This window comes from Nothoprocta perdicaria, unplaced genomic scaffold (genome assembly GCF_003342845.1).
Source record: "Nothoprocta perdicaria isolate Ctin4 unplaced genomic scaffold, notPer1 scaffold_155, whole genome shotgun sequence".
NCBI classification, from domain to species: Eukaryota; Metazoa; Chordata; class Aves; order Tinamiformes; family Tinamidae; genus Nothoprocta; species Nothoprocta perdicaria.
Window position 1 is genome coordinate 1,506,620 of NW_020454705.1, and position 26,658 is coordinate 1,533,277.

General features: G+C 48.6%; 1 protein-coding gene across 1 annotated transcript in view; it reads left to right on the plus strand.

The window, feature by feature from the left end:
* EXPH5 (exophilin 5) overlaps window positions 1-26,658 on the plus strand; it is a 36,421-nt gene that overhangs the window by 780 nt on the left and 8,983 nt on the right. Inside the window, exons 3-7 of the mRNA XM_026035035.1 lie at window positions 3-115; window positions 17,630-17,787; window positions 19,094-19,238; window positions 22,840-22,888; window positions 26,301-26,427. Of these exons, the coding sequence (XP_025890820.1) occupies window positions 3-115; window positions 17,630-17,787; window positions 19,094-19,238; window positions 22,840-22,888; window positions 26,301-26,427 (592 nt within the window). The remainder of the gene's footprint in view (window positions 1-2; window positions 116-17,629; window positions 17,788-19,093; window positions 19,239-22,839; window positions 22,889-26,300; window positions 26,428-26,658) is intronic.

The following is a 26,658-nucleotide window of genomic DNA, read 5'->3' on the forward strand; positions in this document are numbered from 1 at the left end:
GCGCGGCGCCCCGCGGGCCCGACCTCGGCTTCCTGAGCGCCGAGGAGGCGCGCGCCATCTTCCACGTGCTGCAGCGGGACGCGGAGCTGCGGCGGGCCGAGCGGGACCGAGTCAGGTACCGGCCGCGGGGCGCGGGCTGCGCCCGTCCCGTCCCACGTCCCCGGCGGCAGCGGTGCGGGGCGCGGGGCTCCGAGCCCCCGCAGCCCGCGAGCTTGGGGGGCTCCGCGGAACCGCGAGTGTCTGTAGGGCTCCCGGCGCTCGCGGGTGTCCTGGGGACACGCAGGGTCCCTGGGCTGGGGGGGTCCCGGGAGTCTGCGGGAGACCTGAGGGTGCCGGGGAGTCCCGAGAGGCTGTAGCATCTGAGGGGATCCCAAGGGTCTGCGGGGATCCCAAGGGTCTGTGAGTGCCAGCGAGCTTGGCAGGATCCTGAGGACATACAGGAATCTTGAGCACATATGGGCATCCCGAGGGTCTGCAGGGATCTTAAGGGCATGCAAGGATCCCCACTGTCTGTGAGAATCCCAAGGGCGTGCAGGAATCCTGAGGATCTGCAGGGGTCCCAAGTGTCTGTGAGGATCCCAAGGGCNGGAATCCTGAGGATCTGCAGGGGTCCCAAGTGTCTGTGAGGATCCCAAGGGCGTGCAGGAATCCTGAGGATCTGCAGGGGTCCCAAGTGTCTGTGGGGATCCCTAGTGCTTGCAGAGAGCTCCTGGGCCCTGTCCCAGGCAGGAGGTGAAGCCGCCCGTGACTTGTAGCCGGAGGACGTTTGGAGACGCGCCTGCTGTGGCAGAGGTGGCCCTGACCCCTCACTGCCTCTCCCCATATTCCCAGAGGGAGAGGCCCCGTCCGGCCCTTGCCGCTGTCCTGGGAAGAGGCTGTTGCTTGGAGGTGTTGGCCTGGGGACAGCGGCCGGGCACAGGCTTTGTGGGACCTCATCAGCCCGGGACATGGCTGCGGTTGCGCTCCCAGGCCGCTTCCCAAGCGGATCCTGGCGGTTTCAGGAAGCCAGGCCAGGCTCCCACTGGACTGAGAAACCGCTCACAAGACCCTTTCAAGTCTCTTAACTGAATCACTGCACCTGCAAGGTGTGCATGAGTCTCAACACCTTCTGTGAGCCACATGAGTAGGTTGGGCAGCCTCAGCCTTGATCCTGCCTTACCACCCATGGACCATCAGCAGAGCTCTCTGTATGTTGATAGTCAAAGCAAAGGTCAACGAAATAATGAAATTATATTAAAAACAAACCACATAGCTTTAGAGGTTGTCATTTATTCCTGCAGATGAGACTTGAGGTACCTCGTGGACAGCTTGCTCGTGGCAGGCAGTGTCCTCTCAGATTCACAACTGGGGCGTATCATAAGCAATAGATTTTTGTTGTAAGTAAAGGACTGTTAATGAGTAACATTTCTGTCGAGTGGATTTTTGTACTGTGTAATTTTTATTCCCGTCAAGTGGATTTTATGATGGGCATGGTTAAACATTGCATGTCAACACTGACCTGCCTCCAGGAAAATGTCAAGGTTTCCACAGAACATGAGGCAGGTTTGGCGGTTTCTGTGCACCACACTTGAGTATTGCCTTTTTTCCTTCATTAATGTCTATTCCAATCATCTCATGACACAAATGGGACAAATGTTTTGCTATATTTGATGGAATACATGGCAGGGTAGTTGTAAGATCACTTTGAGTCTGGCCTTGACTTATAAACTGAGCAAATGAGTGAGACTTCCAGCTCTATGCATAGACTTAGGAGGCTACTGCTTCCTCTTGAATTCAAGAGTTTCAACTACCACCAATTTTGTATTTGCTTCTCCATATGCATTCTTTGACTTTGTTGGCAGAAATTGCCTTCTCTTCATGCAAATGCAGCCAAAATGAACTTATTGTGTAAAGAGGATATACCTGATGCTGCATTACTAGGATGGAGTCCACTTTAAATCTCAGTTAAAAAGATATTCAGAAATAACTTGAGCAGATGATAGGTAAGGTGTTTATGATTAAAGAAGCATGCTGAGACGTAGGTTATCCTGGATGTGTCAAAGGCTTTGCATGTATCCTTGGGCCAGTCTCTTAATCTCCCTTGAGCCTCACAGAAGCACTTTCCTTCTCACTCCACTTGTCTACCTGGTCTTATTGAGCCTGTGAGCTCTTCAGGCCAGAGGACTCCCATCGTGGGCTCCAGTCTCTGGGGTGTTGCTCCTGTAATCTAAGTAATAACAGTGATCACCCTGGAGGGCTGAATCCTGCACTTCTCACATGACCACAGGGAGCTTCAGAGGTTCTTTTAAAAATAGCATTTGCTCCTCTGGGTTCCATGTATTGCCCCTTTGGCTCTAAGTCATTATTATTATTATTATTATTATTATGGCTCTTTTCTTGAGCTGAAAGGTTTTGAAATGATGTCAGGGCACTGTTGCAGCCAACTCACATGATGCTTTCTTCGTCTGGTGCCAAAGGTCTTTGATTTATGCCCTGCTGATGGGGACTGGAGGGATGTGGGAGATGGTGTGGGATGGAAGAAGCACTTCCCTCAACGCTGCTTTTTTGGATGAAGGTGCTGAAGAGAACTTTCTCCCAAACCTTTCTTGGACTTAGCTTTAGAAAGAGCTATTTGGAGCGGGCGAAGGCTAGAGAGCAAGTTAATGATGAATCAATGGATCCACTGCTCAGTTTTCTCCCTGTATTACTTACAATAAAGCACACACTGTCCATCCTCACTATACAGACCATCCTGGACTGATAGAGGAAATTAAGACTTTGCAGGCAGACCCAACCTTGGCTCCTCATGTTTGCCCTGATCTTATGTATGCTGTTTCATGAGAAGCATGTGTCCAGCTGAAAATCTCTGAATATAACAGGGAATTTCCAGACATAGCTCACTCAGGAACTCAGAAAAGCAGAGCAGGAATGCTTGTTTCTTGTTATTTGTTTATATATAGTTTTGTTTTATAAGCTGCATGTGATGCTATAAAATCCCATGTTTGTCCTATGAGGAGAGGCTAAGAGAGCTGGGCTGGTTTAGCCTAAATAAGAGAGGGCCAAGAGAGGATCTTATCAATGTGTATCTTAAGGGAGGTGTCAAGAGGGCCAGACCATTTTCAGTGGTGGCAGCAATAGGACAAGAGGCAACGGGCTCAAACTGAAGCATGGGAAGTTCCATCTGAGTTTGAGGAGAAACTTCTTGGCTGTGAGGGTGAAGGAGCACTGGAGCAGCTTATCCAGGTGGGTTGTGGAATCTCCTTCTCTGGAGAGCTTCAAACCTGCTTGGATGTGATCCTGAGCAACGCGGTCTGAGTGGTCCTGCTTGACCAGGGGGCTGGACGTGGTGACTGCAAAGTCTCTTCCAATCTCAACCATGCTCTGATTCTGTTAACACCTGTTAGCTCAAAAATGCAATCATCAGAAGTAAGATGTGCCTTGAAAAGGTGAACCCTGATGTCCTGCACGGGATACCTGTCCAACAAATGCCAATAATGGCTCAGGGGAGTTGATGTTTACACAGTGCAGCATGAAGCACTTAGGGCTTCCTTCTCAGGTGTATGGAGCTCTCGACTAAGGAGCCAAGAGCCAGTTGGATGGGTTGTTTGCTTGTTTGCTTTTGGGGGGAGTTTTTAGGGTTTTTTTGTTTGTTTGTTTGTTTGTTTTGCTCATTGCTTATCTGCATTAAAAGCTTGGCAGATTGTCTCCCTTCATGCAGGCAACCCCATCTCTTCGTGAAATGAAATACGCGCTGGGACATTCTTTGGGAAAGGGCTGCTTGTTGCGCATGGCCCTTGTCCTCCTCTCCGCCGCCTCCGTGCGGAGCAGGCAGGGGCGGCCTCTCCCGTGGCACATCTGCGCATCCGTGGGCTGCTGCAGACCTTGACTTGGTCCTTCCCTCCTTACTCACCCCCTGCATACCCTTTTGGTGCCCCTTGGTGCCAGCTTCGAGTCATGGTTGGCTTGGAAAAGCTTCCGTTTTGCCCCCTCCTTTACATGGAATGACCTGTTGGATCCCTGCTCCTTGTTACCGACTCACTGCCTTCCCTGGTTGCGTTTTCACCCCTTCTCTCCTTGGGCAATGCCCTCTCGTGGCCACTCTGCACTGAACCTTCAAGCAACGAGCAAAACCTGCTGCTCCCTCCCTCAGGAAGCTTCTCTACCACAAACCAGGGGTGCAGAAATCAGAACTGCCAGCCCTGGGGTAACTCACGGGATTTTGCACTGCCATATATGCAGAAAATGCTGCAGAAACACAGCAATCGTGTATTTTGTAATATATTGTAAAATATATTGTAAAATACATGCACATACCATCAGTTTTGGTCTTACGTAACGCCCAGTTTCGGGTGTTTTTGTTGGCCATTGAATCCAGTCCTGCCCTTTACAGTCATGTGTAGGAATGATTTATTGTTAGGATTTATTGTGGGAGAAGAGATGAGATGCATGATCTGTACGTCAATACATACGTGCTGTCTCTCGTGTGGAAGTAGTTCCAGTTCCAAGGAGAGCGGTGTGATCCTGTTACAGATGCTCTTTCAGTAAGGCTGATCAATAGAGCAGATGTCTCTGCAGATGCATAAAGGAGAAGGCTCCTTGTCTGAAATACTCTGTGCTAGGTGAGCAGCCGAGGAGCAGATGGGCAGGTGGCTTGTCCGGAGGGTGGTGTCGTGCTGAGGTGACTCCCAGCAGTTCCCTCTCCCTATGGATGCAAGGAGTGTTTGCAGTAGTGCAGGTGATAGCACCACAAGCTTTCCACACCTGGCAAAATGGTCTCCTGATCACCAGGAGATAAAAGCACTGCAGCTCTCACTGGATGTGTGAGTCCCGGGTGTAAGGGTGCAGCGGAGCGCGTGCCGGGGCTCTGATCCGCAGCCGCGGGAAACAGAAATCACGGAAAGGAGGAGACTGCAGGTATTTGTGCGCGAGGGTCCCGAGGGCTCACACGCCTGGAGGCGCCTCTCCTGCCGGCCCTTCCTCCACGATCCCAGTGCAGAGCGGTTTGGGCTGCTCCCGGGACAGCATTCCCGTTGCAGGGAGCAGAGGGCTGGCAGGGCCTGCGGGAGGGCTTGGCGAAGGCCGGAGCAGAGGTGGAGCCGCTTCCTTCCCTAGGGCAGGCAGCTCCTCCCCGCGGCCGGCAGTGCCGGGCAGGTGTCTGCCCCGCAGCCGCGGAAGGAAGGAGCGCGGGGAGCGCAGAGCCAGCGGGAAGGAGCGCGGGAAGAGCGGGGACACACGGAGCCGGCTGTGGGAAGGAGTTGTGAGGAGCACGGAGCCAGCCGCGGGAAGGAGCGCGGACGCGCAGAGCCAGCGGGAACGAGTGTCAGGATCGTGGACACGCAGATCCGGCTGTGGGAAACAGACGGCAGGTAGGGAGCAGCAGCAGCAGTCGCTGGTGCGTTGCCAGCTCCAAAAAAAATGAATAGGTGGGACTTACACATATGGATGAATAGAAAATGTACATGAAAGGGGAGAAGAGCTCTGAATTCCTTAATTACTCGGTTTTATTGAGAAGTTCTTCTGTTGTATATGGTGCTGCTTGTTGCCACTCTTCAGTAGTCTTGTGTGATTTGAATTTATGAAACCCTGAGGAAAGAGGAAATACTATTATCTTCATTTTCAAATGAGACACAGAAAATAATATGAAACTGCACAACTGAATAGGGAATTCAGCCCAGATCCCTGGTTAGCAGCCTGTCGTCTGGATCATCTTTCTAGAAGTAACTGAGTCTGCATTGTATGAGGATTCTTTTTTTTTCATCACCAAGAAGGAATAAAAAAAATTGCTCATCCCAAAACGTATCTTGGCCGTCGGCCACCATTTATGAAGGGAACTGAAATAAAGGGAAAATACAGTGCAGCTTTTTGGAGAGCATGGTTCTTACTCCTGTTTTCGTTTCTTTTGTTTGTTTCCAGGTTGAAGTATGCTTTTGATTTTTTTATTTAGTAAATTTATTCTTACAGCTTTATGTCAGTGAGAACAGGTGGCAGCTAAGCAAAGGTTTGTTGATAGAAAGCAAAATAACTTACTCGGGAGACATGCTCAGCACAACTCTGCTTTGGTGACCCAGTAAGAACACATCATTCTGGTGGGAAAGGTGAATCCCCCGCTTGCTTTGTCCTACCCTCTCATACATCACTTGAAAGTAGTTATTTGTTTGGAGGGCGGCTGTTCCTACTGCCTCACGGCAGAACATTCCCTGCGTCCGTCATTCCTTGCAGCTGCTGCTTTGTTGGGTTCTCCCGGCTGACATTTGCTCTCAGGGAAGTAACAATACAAGGTGAGGATAAAATGCTGCACAGGAAACGTATCCTTTCCCTCCTTTTTTCCCATACTTTCAACCCAACAAGGCATTTATTGCCAGGGGGCAGCCATACGCAGTCTTGTGCGGAGGTGTTTCAGTTATTCTAGCTTGTAGGGGGAATGATGTTGCAGCCTTTATTCCTGGGAATAACTTTTGCTCATTCACAGAAATAGTTTTATTGACCCTCTTGCATGACTAAGAATAATTTCTCGGGTGCTAGAAATCTGGATAAGGGGCCCAGCTCCTTGTAATTTGGAAGTATTTTCGGAAACAACCTCAGAATGAACCCCAGAGAGTGCCTGGTGGCCGAGAATGCCCGGGGAGCCCCACACGTGTGTGTTGTGGTTTCTTTGGAGCTCCCTCCCCAGCAAAGCCTTAATAAAGACATTCTTTCCTAAGAGATGCTCCGCCCGGGCTGTTGCCGGCTGTGATTGCGCTATTGTGCGTTGTTGGCGAGGGAGATGCTGTTATTACTGCTGATACTGTGTCACCGGCATGGTCACGGGTTTGTAAACACCCAGCAAAGCAGGGCTTTGGAGCCCCGGAGTGCTAATATGCTAAATAGCTCTAAATAAAAGCAAAACTGCCAGGGAAGACTGTGATTTAAAAACCTTCCCTTGGTCTGGCAAGCAATTGCAGTCATAAATAAACCTCGTGTGGGATTCCCCAGCCCCGGTGAGGGCTGCTTGCTGTAGCCAGAGGCAGATCCTAAAGCTGGGCATAAAGTTCCTGCTGCATTTTTTGCCTCATTGCTGTTTTCAGCTAATAATATATTGTGGTGGGGCCCAAAGTAAAGGACCTTGGCTTGGAAAGAGTTGAGAAAGGATGACAGGGATGGGAAGCGTGCCATTCCTTATTTTAGTTTTAGCAGAGTAGATCTGGATTAACTAAGCCTAAGCCTGTTGTTTTTACACTGCAGAGAATAAGAGCAGAATCTAGTCCAGCATAGCCCAGTATTGCTGCCAGTTCCTGCCCCTGGGGAGGAATAACCCCAGGCACTGCCAGTACAGATATGGGGTCGACCTGCTGGAGAGCAGCTCCACAGAGAGGGACCTGGGAGTCCTGGTGGACACCAAGTTAACCATGAGGCAGCAGTGCCCTCGTGGCCAAGAGGCCAATGGGATCCTGGCTGCATCAGGAGGATGTTGCCAGCAGGTGGAGGGAGGGGATCCTGCCCCTCTGCTCAGCTCTGGTGAGGCCGCACCTGGAATATTGGGGGCAGTTCTGGGCTCCCCAGTATAAGAGGGACGTGGAGCTTCCAGAGAGGATTCAGCAGAGAGCGACAAAGACGATTAAGGGACTGGGGGCATCTCTCGTATGAGGAAAGTGCTAAGCTAAATGAGCTGCACCTGTTCAGCCTGGAGAAGAAAAGACTAAGAGGGGATCAGATCAATATGTAGAAGTACCCGAGGGGAGAATTTAGAGGTTGGGGCCAAACTCTTCTCTGTGGTGGCCAGTGACAGGACAAGGGGCAAGGAAGAATTTCTTTCCTGTGAGGGTGACAGAGCCCTGGAAGAGGCTTCCGGGGGAGGCTGTGGAGTCTCCTTCTCTGGAGATCTTCCCAACCCGCCTGGCTGCCACCCTGTGCCCCGTGCTCTGGGTGTCCCTGCTGGAGCAGGGGGTTACACTGGATGATCTCTAGAGGTCCCTTCCAACCTCAGCCCTCCTGTGATTCTGTGATTTTTTGGCTCTGTCTTTACAGAATAATCTTCTTTTAGTATTATAAAGCATCAAACCTTTTGCTGGAAAGCGCTCTCTGTATTTGTGCTCAGGTTTCTATTGTGTGTATGAAGTCTCGCCCAGGAAGGTCCTTGCTGAAGTCCTGACTTTCGTCACAGCCAGCAGCCCAGGCAGCCAAAGCGCCTGCAGGAGGAAGGCCCAGCTCAGGCCCTTTCACCCGCGCCCAGCCGAACACGGGCACCGGGCCAGGCAGGGCTGAGGTCTGTGGTGTTAAGCAACAAAATGCTGTAAGAATGAATTTCATAGTGATTATTGTTTTTATTAACAGCCCACCTGCTGATTTGGGATGAAAAAGGGTATTGCCGAAGTAGGTGAGGCTGAAGCCAAGGCTAATCTTGTGGCTAGGTATTTTCTTAGTCTAAGCTTAACAGAAAAAGAGGTATTAATTGGTCAAGGCTCAAAGAATAAAGTGATGAGGTCAGTTACAACAGCGCTAACAGGCTGTTATAATATTTTATAATAGCATTAACAGGCATTCTATGTGTCCTTAATAAAAGGGGTACTGCATACACAGACCATATGGAGAGTTATTCTGAAATAGTTAATGCAGAATTGCTTGATTTTGGTGGCTTCTTTTTTTTCCCCCTCTTTTCTATGGAGCTGTGGCCTGTTTAAGGCTCAGGCACCTTGCAGGAAGTCTCTGCACTCCCGGGTTTGAACGTTTGGCTAGGAGTGTTTCTGTGTCTTCAGTGCCCTCCTCCTCCTCCGCAAGCCAAGCGCAGGAGTTAGGACAGCACTGGCCGTGCAAGGGGAGTGTGGCAGCCAGGTGCCTTAGGTGCAGCCTGCGCCGTGTCCGCAGGGCCGTGCTGCGCTCCCGCCTCCCGGGAATGCCGCTCGGGAGAAGCCGCCTCGCGGGGCGAGCGGGAGCTTCCCGCTCATGGCTGCGTCGGGCGCGTGCGCATTGGGACAGGGCCTGAAGATACCCCCAAAATACCCATCTTCTCTCCCCCTCTAAAGCTCAGGGGTTTACCATGTCCATGGCAAATAAAAATCCTTCTAAAAATGTCTCTAAATCTCATTTTTGAATCGAATGTAGCTTGGCCAAATGGAGTTTTGAGCACTGGGCTCCAAGATTGTGGGTTTTTTTTTGTATTCTCTAACTCAAAAGCAAGGTAACAGGGTTAGGTAGCCTAGAAAAACGTCTCAGTTCTACATTTCCTATACTTGGGTTAAAGTTAAAAATGACTTTGTTTTGTAGTGCAACAGTCTGAAACTTGCCATGACGTACAGAATTCTACATCAAACATACAGAATTATAAATCTGAAACTTGCCATGACCTACAGTACATTTATATCTAATCCTTCTAATCTAATGCAGCTAGATCATCATGTTAACATCATTAAGTGCAATAAGCTGTACTCAATGCTGCATTTTTAGTTCCTATCAGGTGCTGCAGTCTTTTGGTGAGTTCTTATCTCAAAAGTAAATAGTTACGCGTATTGCTGCCATACTATCCGTGACCAAACACATCAGCACAAAGCTAAAGCTAAGAGTAAGTGATGAAAAGTGTGCTCTGTTTGTATTCCGTTGTGCGTGAACTGCAGTTTAATTTGTGGTCAGAACAATAAAGCAGCCCCAGTCCTTGGGCTTGCTGCAGCCTCGGCCCTGCTGCTCCAGAGGCCTGGGCCTCCTTGGAGCTTCTTGGGATCTGCTGCCTCCATGTCCACATCTCCGGCTTGGATGGAGGTGCCACTTCCAGCTCTTTGGAAGAGCTGTGAATTAAGGGATGGCCGGTGGATTAAGAGCATCTACCTGAGTATGGAAGTGTTGTGCTTCCGAATGGAAGTCATTCAGAGTTGGCGTTCAGATTTTGTACTGATCTTATGGCTGTTTTCCCTAATTTAAAGGAATCTGAAATAACACAAGCATGTCTTTGATATTATTATAGTAACATGTGTCTACGTGTACTGTGACGTGGTGCTCCTTCTGATGACCAGAATCTTGCTTTAGCTTCAGCCCTGTGTGCATGTGTGACACTGCATGGTTAGATGAGGTTGCAGTGTCTATTTTGACAGCCTTAGGATTCAAGCCTCGCTCTATACAAACCAACACCTGAGGCCACGTAGAGCCTCTGCATTTTAGAGCCCTGTGCAGATCTGTGGCCCATTCCACACAAACCTGCTTGTAAAGTCTTCATAGGAAATCAATTCCTGTCCTTCAGATTTCTCACCTGGCCCGTTTCTCTGTATTTTTGTTTTATTTTCTCCTGTACTGCTACCTAGGAAAGGTGTGATGTCAGGAAAGCCACATGGTAACGTGAGGAGCAGCATCAGCACTGTGTGTCCTTGGAAAATATTTCAGTTTGTAACACACGCCTGGGCTGTGTGTGGCACAGAGGCTGCCTCTAAGCCCACTGCCAATATTTAGCAAAGGCCTCCTGATCACCTGGCAGCTCTGCTTTGGAAGGGCAAATAGCTCTGCTGATAATCACTAGCTCAGGCTTACAGGAGGCCCCAAAGGCCTCCCAACCCACCAGCACCATCTCCTGAAGCAGGTCTGCCTCCATCACTGCACAAGTCCTGTGTGCTCGAGGGCACTGATTTATGTAGTTGAAAACGTTCAGAAATCTGGGCTCCCATACATATGTGGCACACAGGATATATATTCCTATTTCCATATAAAATTTCTCAGGGAGAAATTGAGGAGCCCCAGACTTACTCCTGACCTGTGATGTTTTTAGACTGAGCCCCCATCCACCCCTGCAAAACCAGAGCCTGCGATGGAGAGCTGTACCCGCTCCAGCTGCTGGCGTCTCTGAATGCCTTCCTGCTAGTGGAGTCAGCTCAGCAAAGAGTGACACTAACTACTACTCCCGGAGAAGTGCGGAGCGCGACAGCGGTGCGGGGTAGCCTGCAGCTCACCCTGCACCCCACACGTGCAGCTCGCCCTGCACCCTGCGTGTGCAGCTCCCTCTTCACCCCTGTGCATGCAGCTTGCCCTGCACATGCAGCTCGCCCTGCACCCTGCGTGGGCTGTGAGCCGCTGTTTGCAGCCTGTGCACAGAGGTGCCAAATCACCTGCAAAGGAATCATGCCCTGGAACTTTCCCCTGATTTGTGCTCCGGGCAGAGGACAGGGAGGGAATCCAGACCAGCAGCTGGAGCCCCCCAGCAGCTGGGTCACAGCTTGGAGTCTTTCACCTCCTTCCCTCCTGTTGACCAGGGAACTACGAGCTTTGCTGTTCTGTGGTCTTAGAAAACCTGTCTGCTTAGAGCTTTGTCCATAGCAGGTTGATAGCAGCTGGCTGCCCTTGGGGACCGCGTGCGAGGAGCGCGCACGTGGCTGGCGCCGCTCCTGCTCACGTTTCGTTCCAGTGCCCAAGCCCTGGGACGAGCGGTGCAGCGCTGCGCTTTGCTCGTGGCTTCCTCTCCCAGATGGAGCCGCGTGCAGCGTGGGGCTGCTGCCCATCCTTTGCCCTGAGACTGCTGCGGATTCCTGGAGTTGCACAAGAGTTTTGTAAATATAGGTGTGATAAATAAGGACAAGGACTGAAAGGGTAGCGCAACTGTGGGCAGGAGGGCTGGCTTTGCATCTGCAACACCCCCTGTCTCGGAAAATGCACAGTCTGGGAGCAAAAACAACGGGAAGATTAATTCCCTTCTCACTTTCTTCCCACATTTCACCTGTTTTTTGCATATTCTCAGAATCCAATTAGTTGGGAATTGTGAGCTGGCAACTGGGTGCATCCCTCAACGTGGGTTTGCACTGAACTCCCCCAGAGCTCAGTGCTGTGCTGTGAAATTCCCTGTGCTCCTGAAGGCAGCTGTGCTCGGGAATTTCAGTCATCCCTTCCCTCCGAGTGCGATCCTGGGTGGCTCCAGCAGCTGGACCTGGTGCCTGTTGAAGAGAGTGAAAGTCCCTTTATTAATTTTCTCAGTATTTGGGTCAGGGTCAGAAGGAAACGATGAACTTGCACCTGCCTCGGGCCTCCTTGTCAGGGCTTGTATCTTTGCCCTTGCACATCTTAGTTTTATTGCTTAGATACTGAGACAAATATGCTTTGGTGGACGGCTTAGTGTGCTAAGTATAAAATCAATACATAATTAAAAATGATGGCAGTAGTAATAATAATAGAGCTTTAAGACTTAGAAAACAAATTATGTTAGGGAGGGTAAATGAAATCTGCCTGATTAATTAGCAGGTTTGATTCGAGCATTATTACCAACACAACATTTTGTTAATGAAAAATAAAGTAACCTACAAGCGTTTTGGCAGGGGGAGACCTTGATTTTCCAGAGATTTACTGCATGAAATGCTCAGTTTTATGAATACAAATCTGTGTGCACTGTCTCGTGGTGCATGCAGCCAAAACATCGGAGTCGATTTTCCTCTCTGATTCATATACATCTGCATAATGTTTTAAATATAATAATGAAGCTGACCTGGTTTATTGACCTTATACAAATAGGAGACAGAGAGAAAAATAAATAGAAGATTGCTCTAATGTGAGTTAAAACAGAACAAAAAAGGCTGCTGAGAATGAGGTCTGCCGTGGAAACTCAGCCTGGCTGCATGAGGACAGCATGTCTCGGCCCTGCCAGTGCTCGCTCATCTTCCTGGGAGGATTAACCTGCCCCAGAATCTGCTCCAGCACCCTGGAAACCAGAGTGTTGTTGTTCCTGCTGCGTGTTCATGTGAATATTCAGGCTGAATAATGCATTTCTTTTTAAATGAAGTCACCTGAGGAGACTGTGCTGGTGTTAGTGACACTTTCTCCCTTAAGAGCAACAAAAAAGCAGCTTGAAAGTGTGTCTTGAAAAGATTTTTATAAAATTATAGGGAACAGGTAGGCAATGAAATATTCTTGCATGTGCATTATAGAGTTGCCGGGGGCTCTGATACATCTGCAGGTGTAATAGGCGGGTCCCCCCAGTGCGGCTTTCCCTGGATCTGCTCCCTCCCTGCCTGTGGGAAGGATCATTTGGGGCCACATGCTGCTTCTGTGGAAATCGGCAGGAGATCAGATTTTCACTTTGACAAACAGGGGTTGAGTCCTCTGTCCCTGGCAAACAGCAGAATCTTCCCCAAAACTCGCCTGGCCACCCACTTCCTTGGCGTCGCTCATTCCCATCCTGCTCCCGGCTCAGTGCAAGGGTGCGGACACTTTTCCTGTGACAGGAGCAAGAGAGACCCTCGCCATCAGGCGGGAAGTGGCCGGCAGCGAGCGCGGCTCTTCCAGCGGGGGTTATAGTGACCCACGTGGAAGTCCTCGTGCAGGCAAACGTGGAGGCTGGCTTTTCACACGATCACTGAATCACAGGAGGGTTAAGGCTGGAAGGGACCTCTAGAGATCACCCAGTGCAACCCCCTGCTCCAGCAGGGACACCCAGAGCACGGGGCACAGGGTGGCAGCCAGGCGGCTTTGGAAGATCTCCAGAGAAGGAGACTCCACAGCCTCCCTGGGCAGCCTCTTCCAGGGCTCTGTCACCCTCACAGTCAAGATCCTCAAGTCCCTCACATGCACATGGAACTTCCTATGTTTCCCTCGAGATCTCCGTGGGTGAGGTCTGGCCACGCACGCTGATGCCGAGGAGAGAGAGGTGTTTTCATAAACATGGCGCAAGACTCGCTCCCGGCTGAGTCACGCGTTGGGATGTGGTTGCCGGGAGGGCGGCTCACTTCATCCTGAGGCGCGTAGGGAAGAGGGACGGAGCAGCCCGGGAAGCGGGATTAGCGCGTGGGTTTGGAGGCCGCGCAGGCGCTGGAGCCTCCTGCAGAGCAGAGGCTGAAGGGGTCCGCAAGAGCAGTGCCCCGTGGGCAGGCCCCGTCCCCCCACTTATTTTATATGGCATGATGATTCTGTACTCACACAATCGTATGTGTATATATATATGGAGGGTTCTGTATATGTGTGTATATACCCAGACACCGGTACAAGCTGGGGACTGGCCATCTGGAGAGCATCCCTGCAGAGAGGGACCTGGGCGTCATGATGGATGACAAGGTCCCTCCATCAGTCCCATCCAGAGGGACCTGGACAGACTGGAGGACTGGGCGGCGAGAAACCTCATGAGGTTCAACAGGGGCAAGTGCAGGGTCCTGCACCTGGGGAGGAATAACCCTGGACACCAGTACAGATTAGGAGTGGACCTGCTGGAGAGCAGCCCCGCAGAGAGGGACCTGGGTGTCATGGTGGACGACAAGTTGACCATGAGGCAGCAGTGTGCCCTGGTGGCCAAGAAGGCCAACGGGATCCTGGGGTGCATTAAGAAGGGCATCTCCAGCAGGTCGAGGGAAGTGATCATCCCCCTCTACTCAGCCCTGGTGAGGCCACATCTGGAGTACTGCGTCCAGTTCTGGGCTCCCCAGTACAAGAGGGATGTGGAGCTGCTGGAGAGAGTCCAGCGCAGGGCTACGAGGATGATCAGGGGCCTGGAACATCTGCCATATGAGCAAAGGCTGAGAGAGCTGGGTCTGTTCAGCCTGGAGAAGAGAAGGCTGAGGGGGGACCTGATCAGCGTGTATAAATACCTCAAGGGAGGCAGTGAGGAGGAGGGGGCGGCCTCTTTTCAGTGGTGGGCAGGGATAGGACTAGAGGAAATGGCTTCAAACTGAAGCATCGGAAGTTCCACAGGAACTTAAGGAAGCATTTCTTCACTGTGCGGGTGACAAAGCACTGGAACAGGCTGCCCAGAGAGGTTGTGGAGTCTCCTTCTTTGGAGATCTTTAAAACCCGCTTGGATGCAGCCCTGTGCCACGTGCTCTGGGTGACCCTGCATGAGCAGGGGGGTTGGACTCGATGACCTCTGAGGTCCCTTCCAACCTTCGGCATTCTATGATTCTATGATTCTATGAAGGTGACCATGAGGCAGCAGTGTGCCCTGGTGGCCAAGAAGGCCAATGGGATCTTCTGTGCATTAAGAAAAGCGTCTCCAGCAGGTCAAGGGAGGGGATCGTCCCCCTCTACTCAGCCCTGGTGAGGCCACATCTGGAGACTGTGTCCAGTTCTGGGCTCCCCAGGACAAGAGGGATGTGGAGCTGCTGGAGAGAGTCCAGCGCAGAGCAACCAGGATGATCAGGGGCCTAGAACATCTGTCCTGTGAGGAAAGGCTGAGGGAGCTGGGTCTGTTCAGCCTGGAGAAGAGGAGGCTGAGGGGGGACCTGATCAGTGTCTATAAATACCTCAAGGGAGGGAGGGAGGAGGAGGGGGCGGCCTCTTTTCAGTGGTGGCCAGTGACAGGACTAGAGGAAATGGCCACAAGCTGAAGTTCCACAGGAACTTAAGGAAAAATTTCTTGACAGGTGCTAGTTTTTTTTTTTTTTTTTTTTTTAATCTATATGGAATGCATGCTTTTAAAGCAAAGAGGTATTAATAGAGAGATACTGTAAGAATCACCACAGTGAGAAAACGCCTTGAAAAACTTTCCTGGGAAATACTGTACTGGAAGCTTAGTAATGGGGGGAGCTCATCTGTAGTGAGTTTTGTTGTTCTGTTTTTTCGTTTTTACCGGTAGGTGGCACTGCGCTAAACGGGATTTTCCCCCGGGCCGCTGAACGGATGGCTTCCTCTTCAAGGAAAAACGTAAAAGAGAAGGAAATACCCCGAGCAGGCCCGAGGTTAGGAGGGGACCTTCCTTCTCGGAGTCACTTGTTCACAGCTCGTGCGGGTGAGGCCGGCAGCACGTTGCGGCTGCTGCGGAAGGGCCGGGATGCATCCCGAGGGAGGCTCCCGCCTGCTGGACCCGGGCCCAGTGCCGCCTGCCCCTTTTCCTTGCAGCTGCTCCCAGATCCGGAGACATTCTCCGGAGAGCCGGACGGCCGCGCTACCGGCCACAGCAGGGAGCTCAGGGTGCCCCTCTCCTCCTGCCGCTTCCCGCTCCTGCCACGCAGTTTTCCCTGCCGGCTTTAACCAGCATTCGCCGCTTTAACCAATAACAGAATCATAGAATCACAGAATGCTTCAGGTTGGAAGGGACCTCAGAGGTCACCCAGTACAACCCCCCTTCTCACACAGGGTCACACAGAGCACGGGGCACAGGGCTGCGTCCAAGCAGGTTTGGAAGATCTCCAGAGAAGGAGACTCCACAGCCTCTCTGGGCAGCCTGTGCCAGGGCTCTGTCACCCTCACTGTCAAGAAGTGTTTTCTCAAGTTCTTGTGGAACTTTTGGTGCCTCAGCTTGTGGCCATTTCCTCTAGTCCTGTCGCTGGCCACCACTGAGAAGAGGCCGGCCCCTCCTTCTCACTGCCTCCCTTGAGGTATTTATACACGCTGACCAGGTCCCCCCTCAGCCTCCTCTTCTCCAGGCTGAACAGGCCCAGCTCTCTCAGCCTTTGCTCATTCCCAGGGCACAGAAGCAGCTGTGGTGGCTCCCACCTTAGCTTTTGTCATGCCATATTCCACGTGTCTAGCCCTGGTGTTCAACTTCAACAGAAAAGCTCCCTAATTTACTAGAAATGTCTCTGTCCTACCCTGCCATCCATCAAATGCCACCGGATGAATAGTCTGTATTGAGTCCACATCAATTCCAGACAGAGATACTCACGTTTCCAGACTAGACATTTAATTTTAAGTTTGTTTTCTGAAGTAATGTCTGAAAGAGAGATATTTATTTAAATTGATAAGTGAAATATTATGTGTTCTGAGAATGCCTGTATTCTTGGAAGTGTTTTTTACCATAGATTAAGATGAAAGATTTACATGAAAGGCTCGTTAAAATATGGGTATGATATCTGCAGGCTGTGCACCAGGTCTGGCTCAGCTGCCATCGGAGCAGGCAGGGTGTGGGTTTGCCACCTCTGCACTTGCACGTTAGGAACTTGTAAATTGTAGTTGGAAAACAAGCAACTTTGCATGTCAGCTGCACTATCCGGACTCCTTTGCAGCTCTGTGTTATTCTTTTATGTCCAGACAAACAGCTTTTTCTTCCTGTGAGCACTTGGTGTAAGAACAGAATCTGGTACAAACCAACTTGTTCGCTTGGAGCCACATCCATACAGCTTGCTGTGTGTTTGCATCTGCTTGGCAGTACATTCCTATTCCCTATGAGCCGGTTATATACATATTAAACACAGGCAAAATCACTCTGCAGCAAGGAAAGAGGAGGATGTGATAGACTTGCTGAACGTGTCACATGAATAGCTCTGGGCTGAATTCCACATTTGTTATTCTGCTTCACATTGAATGTGGGGTGGACAGCCTGCTGTCAGTGCCACAACTTCTTGCTGAGGATCAGAACTGTCTTATTACTACTTCTGCTTAAATGAGTGGATAAATGTTTTTTAAAAAAATACTTTGTTTCAGTATTAGTTCTTTTAATTGGGCTATTGACTGAAGTTGATCTTGCTTTCAATTAATTTTATGGGGCTTATGAATTATTACTGCAGTTCTGGAAGGAAAAAGGATGCCCTTCGAGGCAGGGAGTAACGTGGCTATGGGTAGTCCAGTTGAGGTAGTCACCCCATCTTCTTGATGGGAGGAGAGCTCTGCTCCCAGTGCCATGCCTTGTGTGATAGCTGTGAATAGCCCATGCACCCCTGTATCTTTTTTTTGAAGTCACGTTGTTTGTGGAAATTTACTGTGAATATCTACATGAAGAACAGGGAGAGTTCCTGATAAAGAATCTGTACTAAAATGACTCTAAAATATATATATATTTTTTCCTTTTCAGAAGACTTTTGAAGAGGAAGACATCTGAAACAGGGCTGCAGGGAGTGACTGGAGAATGGTTCGAAGAAATACAAAGAAAAAAATTTCAGAACAACACTGATGTCAATAGATTGCTAAAGCAGCCACTGGAGCATCAGCTCAGGAAGAGTAAAAAAGCCAGTGAGTTGCTTTTTTCCAGTTTCTTTCACACACGATAATGGTCACTGAGTTCAATAGATAAGGAGTCTCTGTAATTGCACTGAGTTCTTTCTCACGTCAAAGATCTGTCAAAAAATATACTTTCAAGATGAGCATGTTTGTTTAAGCAAATTCAGTGAGAAGCATAGCTGTGAGTCACAATACAAAACTTCTTGATATTCTTGTCCTGCAAATTTCTCTTAGTAAATATAGTGGTTGATTTCCAGTTAAAGCAGTAATATTTACTTTGTACAAAATCTCTTTCAGTCTCCCTAATTTTCCTAAAGGAAATAGAATCACCTAAGTAACATTAGGAATAAGTAACTTGGGTTTGGCTGGAAGAGATTTGACTGTGGTGGCAGAAACCTCCCTGGTAACACGGGGCTGAAGGTGCTGATTGGGAGGGTGGGTGACCCGGAGCCTGGAAAGCTGGTCTGACTGAGAAGCAGCTCTCGGAGATCTCATTTCACGGGTGCTGCTCCCATCCGAAATGAACACATGCAAAGACATGCTGTCTCTTCCCAAAATGGCACCTGTACTTTCTTGTTCGACTTCCATCCAGATTTCTTGCATGACCCACACTGCTATTGCATCACATTTCTGCACAGTTTTATTTAGCTTTTCCTATTTTACTATCACAGCAACTGTATGCAGAATCATATATAGGAATTTCCAAGAAGTAACATGCAAAAAAATCTTTAAAACCAGAGACATAAACAAGGAGATCTTTCCTGCCCCTTGTTCCTTTCCCCCCTGTTCCCCATAGCCCAGGGCTCTTCACTATTTTCCCATTTGCACCACAGCCCATTAGGTACCCCCAAAATGCTCCTCTTGCTGCACGTGTTGGCGACGCTTGGCTCTCGCTGCCGCTTTGCTGATCCTGGGAGCAGTAGCTGAGGCACTTCCAGGCTGCTGGGTTACCTCAGACGTGTGGCTTTTAAATGTGAGAAAACAAAATAAAAGGGATGTGGTGCCTCAGTCCTGACTGAAGTCTTGTTTTTATAGTAGAAAAAGTTGCTCCATTACCTTGGAGCAGCGCAGGGAACCCCATTGTAAGTAATGCTATGAAAGCTTAATCTCAATTTGTTATGTAATTACATTACAGGCCGTCAAACCACTGAATATTTAGGGCTGTAGTGTATGTATTTCTTACAAAAGTGAAAAGCAAGGGACTAAAGAATGTGAGTGCCTCCAGAAAAATGCCCGTGCAGATTTAATTTTCCTGCACCTTTTAGTGCAGTATTTAGTAAGAATTTGAAACAAATCAAATTTTTGTTGTATTTTTTAGATCATAAAGAATTTAAAATGTCATCCCACGCAAGTCCTGCAGCACAAAAGAACACGTCAGCTTCCTTTTTGGGGTTCAGATCGCCTTTTGCTTGGCTTTTCTCCTTTAGAAAATCAAGGAAACAGCAGACTCTGAAGGAACCACGGTGAGCTGTGATCAAAGCTTATATAGTAATATATGCTAGTTCTTAAATATTAATGATAATAATAATGCTAGTTCTGAAAAACAGTGGGTGAATTGTTCTGGGTTTTTGCTTAGAAAACATTACGTTTCCAGTGTCTTAGCTGTGAGCTCCTGTTTCTGTGTATTTTAGGATCACAAGTGTGTTATAGGCATTGCAATAAGCATAGAGGGGGAGATGGGCGAGGGGTCTGGTATGGAAGTTTGCTAGCAGGGCAGCTTGCCCCTGTGGGTGTTTATATCGAAGCTGAAAGGGACATATGGAGAGGCCTGAAGAGGAGCAGGGAACTTGCAGTGATGTTCACCCGTAGCAAGTCCAGTATGCAGAAATGCAGCACAGGAGGGGGGAAAAAGAGAAACACTTGCAAAGTTCTCACCCTGGGAAGCAGAAGGTGCCAGTCCCCCTGCCACAGAGCCCCAGGCTGCCAGCGCAGAGGAAAGGGCCGCTCATGTCACTGAGGAACAGGGCCCAAGGGCACTACGTGTTGACGCAAGATAAGGTAGCAGGCACGAAAGCAAAGGTCAGGGCTTTGCTCCAGAACCCAAACATTAAAATTCTTCCACTTTTTAATTATTTTTATTTAAAAAAAAACCTTGCCATCCGTGTCACATCAGCCCTTTTGAAACGTATTCATCCCCTTTTCCTCCGGTGCAGCTGATGGTGTCTTAGCGCTCAGGTGCCCGGGCTTTCCTGCAGCAGCCGGCGAGCGGGTCCCATCCCGTCCCGTCCCGTCCCGTGGCGCCGCGCGCCGTCCCGCCTCTCCGGCCCGGCCTCCCCACCCTTTTCTAGGTGTTGCCGGGCCCGTGGTTGGCTTTATGTACAGGAAACACCCTGCCCCTCGCCAGGCACAGTCGTGCTGGAGACGTGGTGAAGTACAACAGGAGGCAGCGCTGTGAACCAGGCAGGGAGCCTGGCTGGCAGCAGCTCTGCGGCAGCTGAATGCCAGGGGCTGCGTAGGGGGTCCCGTTGGTGCTGGAGAGACCGTTTCCTCAGCTGTGGGGGTGTTTTGCTGTGAGAATTAATGATGGGTGCTGCCAAAGGGAGTTTTCCTCCGTGGAGATACAGAAGATGCTAAGGAAAGGTTGGTAATGCTGCAGTTTGCACTTAGTGCAGTGTTGGGTGATGCCTGGTTCAGAGGTGGCGGGTGCTCGTGAATTCATTCCTGTGCTTCCCTGATGCGGGGCTGTGATTCACGGTGGGGAAGAACTGCTGCTTGCCTGCGTTGCGAGCGCCCGCGAGCCGCCTGTCTGCTGCTTTGCCGGCCTCTTGCGTAACGCGGTAAGGGCAGGATGAAAGCAAGCGGGTTGCAGCACACAGCAAGCTGGAAAACCTGGCCACGGCCTGGGGAAGACCAGGGCCCCAGCACAAATAACAACCTGCAGCTGATTTCAACCCACACGTCGGTAATAGTAGCGGTAGTATCAGAGCTATGCTTTTAATCTCATATTCTGTTGCCATAAAATAGATATGTTTCTATTTTGTCTTGTATGTTTATTAATGGAAATATTTAACACATAGCTTCTGGCTTTTCTGAAGGAAGTAGTGGTTTTGTTTCTGCTGGGAAATATTTTTGAACTTCAGCAATAACTTGACACCTTCTCTGTTTATGCGTAATAGATAATGTTTACAAGTGGGTATGTGCGTGTGTAAACATTGCTTAATATCCTGAAGTAAAAAAGAAATGGAATGGCCTTTGCCTTAAGTTTAAAAAAAATCCCTGAGTAAACAAAACTGTTTCAAATTTCAAAATGATAAAAAACTTGAAAGAGTTCAGGAAGAAGCAGGGAGGCAGATGGGGAGGTGGGAAAGGTGACATGGGGAGAAGATCAGAACAAACTTGTCAAGAAAGGCAGGGAGGAAGATGAAGGAGGATGCAGTGAGCAGTTATTTCTGAAAGAACAGTGGCCACAAAGACATGGAGGAGTTTAGAATAATGCCAGAGGCAAAAATGAAAATTTCATTTTCATGAAAAATGAAAATTTCGTTTTTGCCTAGATTATTGGAAGGCATTTCTCACCGCGAGGCCGCCTGCTTGGAGCTTCTGTGCACAGAGCAAGGGACGTGGCCCGAGTGCAGCCAGCAGCACCTCTGCCTTCCCGCAGGGTTTCACTGCGCTTGGTCTGAAGGAAATGACTGCAAAAAAATGCAGAATATGCATTTAATTGTTAATTTATGATAGAAGCATTAGACCATATTTGACAGCATTCCTGTTGAAGGCAGGAGATGTGTGCTGCTCTGCACTCTGATCCTGTCAGCCTCGCTCGCAGGGCTGCATTAATTCACCCGCTGAATAAAGGGCTCTTCTAACAAACGTTGCCAAGAACAATAGATGTGTGGGTTCCGATTCTGGCGCTTGTTTCAAGGCCCACCGAGCTCTGCAGGCTTGTCGGCACCAGTTTCAGCTGGACCCCTCTGTCGGAGGGGAATTTGGGTTTTAAAGTTCACAATGAGAGAAGCAAAAACAAATTGCACCTTTCGGCTGTTCTTCCCTGCCTGGGAGCGCATTGCAAACAAATGAGAGAGCGCGTCGGGAGGGAGGCCGCGCCGCGGCCGGCCCGTTGCTGCTTGTTGCCGCGGCCCGAGGAGGCTCTTCGGAGCCTCAGAGCAAGGCCCTGCAAAAAGACTCTGAGAAACAGGAATGAGCAGAAGCTTCTTTCCCTGCCGCGACTCCTCCAAGAGTCAACTTCCTGGGAAAAATAAAGGTGTCTGAGGCAGGGAAGAGCTGCCAGCAGGCACAAGTCCCACGAGATTTCCTGTGGGGATTTGCAGGGGACTGGCTTCATTTATTTCTAAACCAAGGGTTGCAGACTGGAATAGACTTGGGGCAATCAGCTGCTTTTTCTTTTTCTTTAGTTTATTATTTATGCGTATGAAAGTCACCTTGTAAAATGGAATACCTCTTGTATTTTGTGTTTCTCAGCCCATTCTGAAAAATACATTGCCCAGAAGCACTGTCCAGGCAATTTTCTGCCACACCATTGCAGTCTTGTACAGCCTAGGGAAAATATAAGTCTTCTCTTAAATGCTCAAGGTGGCTAAGGGCTGCTCAGGGTGGCTGGAGCAATTGCAAAGTTCATATCGAGATTAATCTGCCAGCTGTCCCTCCTCCTCCTCCCTGGGGCAGAGCAGGGTACCCTGAATGTAGCAGGGTGATGAAGAAGAGGAAAGGCAGTAGTATTTCAAATGCTGGTCATTTACAGATTTATAAGTCATGAGCTTAAATTGTTCCTAGTACTTTGCAAGTTACTGTTGTTGGAAAAATAAAGGAAGCAATAGTATTGTAATGCTGGATTTAAACACTTCTTTTATGGGTATTGCAGACACTGGGATTTCTGTCCTTAGGTTGAGTGCAGTCCTGGCTGGGCAATCCTGAACAGTGTTTGCAAGGCCAGACAAGGTGAATGGGAATTTTCTGTGGCATCAGTTAACAGGATTTTCTGCAGGAGCCGGGTGGCTTCTTCATAAAACAGCCTCTTCAGGTGCTTCTCAGGAGTTATTATATGAGATTTTTACTACCTGGTAAAATTTAATCTTAATTTTATTATTTAAATCCCTCTACCCACAGGTATGACTGTTCTGCTAGCACATCTCCAAAAGGGGAAGAAATGGCAGCAGTAAGTAGCTTTGCAGCTTTACTGTCATGGATGTTTAACTCACAGAACTTTTTAGAATTTTTTACTCCTTTTTTAGGCTGTTGATACAATGTCTGTTTGAATAGTGTTATTGTAGTTCTCAGTTTAAAAGCTAAGCAAAGTATCTGTGTTATGAATGTGTTGGATTCAACAGGAAGAACTTGCGCTATTAACTCTACACGTCTAAGTGTAGCTCAGATTTTGATTCTCTCTTAATGATGAAATTATTGAATGGACAGTATTTATAGACCAAAACCATCACATATTTTGGCAATTTTAACCAAAGTATAAGGAGATAAAAAATCACTTTGAATAGAGAACGTATTTACTTTTTTGTCTTTTGTTTGGGAAGAGTAGCACACTTGGACAGGCCGTGATCTAGAGCCTCCTCTGTGCTCCCTCGTGTCAGAGTTGGGTTGTGACAGAGTCCCAGAAGGGCCGAGGTTGGAGGGGACCTCTGGAGATCATCTAGTGCAATATCCCTGTGCAAGCAGGGATACTCATAGTGCAAGCAGGGATACTCATAGCACTGGCCCCATGTCCTTGACATCCTCTCTGCAGAATTTTAAGGGCACTGATACATCCCCGCTCAGTCTTCTCTTCTCCAGGCTGAAGAGTCCCAGCTCTCTCAGCCTTTGCTCATATGAGAGATGCTCCAATCTTTTAATCACCTTTGTAGGCCTGGACTCACTCCAGTAGCTCCATGTCTCTCATGCTGGGGAGCGCTGGACCCAGCACTCCAGGTGCCGCCTCCTCACCAGGGCTGAGTAGAGGGGCAGGATCACAGAATCACAGAATCACAGAATATTTAAGGTTGGAATATCTGGATCCCCTCCCGTGCCCTGCCGGCCATACTCTTAATGCAGCCCAGGGCACCGTTGGCCTTCTTGGCCAACGAGGACACATTGTTGCCTCATGGTCACCTTGTTGTCCACCAGGATTCCAGGTCCTTCGATGCAGAGCTGCTCTCCAGCAGTCGATCTCCACCCTGTCCTGGTGTCTGGGGTTATTCCTCCCTAGCGGCAGGACCCGCACTTGTCTCTTTTGAACTTCAAGAAGTTCCCTCTGTTCTTCTCTGCAGCCTGTCCAGGTCCCTTTGGATGGCAGCGTAGCCCTCTGGGGTATCAGCCTCTCCTCCCAGTTTCATATCATCAGCAGACGTGCTGAGGGGGCACCTCATCCACGTCATTGATGAGAAAATTGAACAAGACTTGACCCAGTATTGACCCCTGGGGGCCACCACTAACTACAGGCCTCCGACTAGACTCAACCCCCACTGCTCACAATCCTCTTAACTCTGCCCTGCAGCCAGTTCTCAATCCACCTTAGGATCCACCTCAATCCACACCTAACCCATCCTTGCTGAGCTTGCCTATGAGGGTGACATGGGAGACAGTGTCAAAAGCCTTATAGAAGTCAAGGTAGACAACATCCACTGCTCTCCCCTCATCTGCTCACCTAGACATCCCATCATAAAGAACTACCATTTCCTGTGGTGAATTCATGCTGGCTACTCCTGTTCATCTACTTAGCCTTCACTTGCACGGTAATGACATCCAGGATGAGCTGCTCCATCACCTTGCTGTGTGTGGAGGTGAGGCTGGCTGGCCTGGCGTTCCTTGCATCCTCCTCCTTGCCCTTCTTGAAGATCCGAGTGACGTTTGATTTCTTTCACTCCTCAAGCACCTCTCCTGTTCCCCATGTCCCTTCGCAGATGATCGAGAGTAGCCGGCCAGTGACGTCCCCGAGCGCCCTCAGCCCTCGTGGGTGCTTTGCTTTCAGAGCCCAGGAACTTGTGGGTATCCAGTTGGTTTAAATGATCTCTAACCTGATCCTCCTGCATCAAGGAAACGTCTTCCTTTTCCAGACTTTCTCCCTGGTCTCCAGGCCCTGGGGTTTCCTGAGGGCTGGTCTTAGCAGTAAAGACTGAAGCAAAGACTGAAGCCTTCAGTGCCTCTGTCTTCTCTGTCTCTCCTGTTGCTCATTCAGCATGGGCCCACATTCTCTGCAATCTTCTTTTCCTTGATGATACTGAGGTAAAGAAGCCCCTCTTGCTGTCCTTGCCATCCCTGGCCAGGTAAAGCTCCATATGGGCCTTGGGCAGCAGGAAGTTATTTTTTGCCTACATATTCTGTATTATAAGAACTCAATTGAGGCATAAAACAACACATTTATTTCTGATGTAATTCAAGGGTAGTCTGTTGAAATAATTTTCCTCCAAGGGTGATATATGTTATTATTTTAATTACTTTATTGCACTGTATAACTAACACACCTTTTGTCCTCTTTTATTGTATGGGCTAACCGTAGAGAGGACTAAAAGATGTACAATATATAATCAAAGGTATACAGAAGGTAAATTGGCCACCTTCTACTGTCATACTTCAAAAACAAAGAGATTATCTATATTAATAAATGGCTGGGATAAAGATCAGGATTCAGAGTTGGTTAGACTATTATAATAAGCACTAAGAAAAACAAGAGCTAAAGTAGTCAGGATTTTTTCTTTAAGAAAAAAAGGGGAAAGGTTCTCAGCTAGCATGGGTCTATCAGAGTTGAGCAGTTTCCTGCGTTTTTGCCATGTGAAAATGTGGCCCAAGGGAAATGTGGGTATTACAGGATAGGAACCTCTATGTTTTAGCACATAAACTGAACCTAAACTGATAGGAAATAAGAAGACTTTTTTTTTTCCTGCTGATAAGGTAATTTATTTCAGCCCCCCAAGGTGCTGTCGTGCCTTCCACCATGAAATTATTTTCAGTGTTTCGCTCCACAGAGGGCTTAGAAGAAATGGCACAAATGGATATTTGTAGTACCAGTCAGAAAGCAGTGACCTTTTCCAACCAGTGGATACATACAAACATTATTTCATTATTTTTTTTCCTTAAAAAAAAAAGTGTAATTAAATCACTTGTGTGCTTTAATGTGTAATGTCTTAGCTTTAAACAGTATAATTGATTAGTCGTGAAAAGACAAAATGTACAGTACAAAAATCAGCTATGCTGTTTAATTATTAGTCTCTGGAGGTTAGGGTGAATTTTAAAATATGGTGAAAAGAAATTGATGAGAAAAATTAAGAGATATTATGCAGTAATCATGTGCATGGAGAAAAGAGGGTGACTACATCCCTTATTATAAGCTCATGATAATAAATTGATAATAAATATATCTAAAGTATGCTGTGATATGAGTATGAGATAAACATATCTCTTTTTACATCAGTGAAGAATTTATATATCAATGAGAGATGTATATAATTTTACAAATCCATAGTTTTAGAATTTAACTATTCCGTATTTATGTTAAAAAGAATTTTGGACCCACAAGACTTTACTGATTTCTGCAATTTTCACTATGTAGAACTAAAATCATGTTGTCATAAACTTTTTAACAGGCAGAAACATATAATCCCCCAACGTCAACTGAACCAAGTTGTCATCCTTTTGAAGCAAACCAAGATGAATTGGTGGAAAAAACTACCCAGGAGTGGAATGAACAGCTAGAGAAGGAGTTCTTCCGTGGTGAGTCTGTTACTTGCTTTGCTCTGTCGCCGTCGTCACCAGCAGTAACTGGTGGTGGGTGGCAGAATTTCCTACAAGAGCTCAGGCTGTAGAGATACAGCTGGCTCTTTTCTAGTGTAAGGTCTGCTTTTTTTCTGGCTTTGTCTTTTCTGACCTTGAGATTTAAATGTGTCAGTCCATTTCATCTCATCTTGATCCAATTCAGAAGAGTAACATCTTAAAAGTATGTAT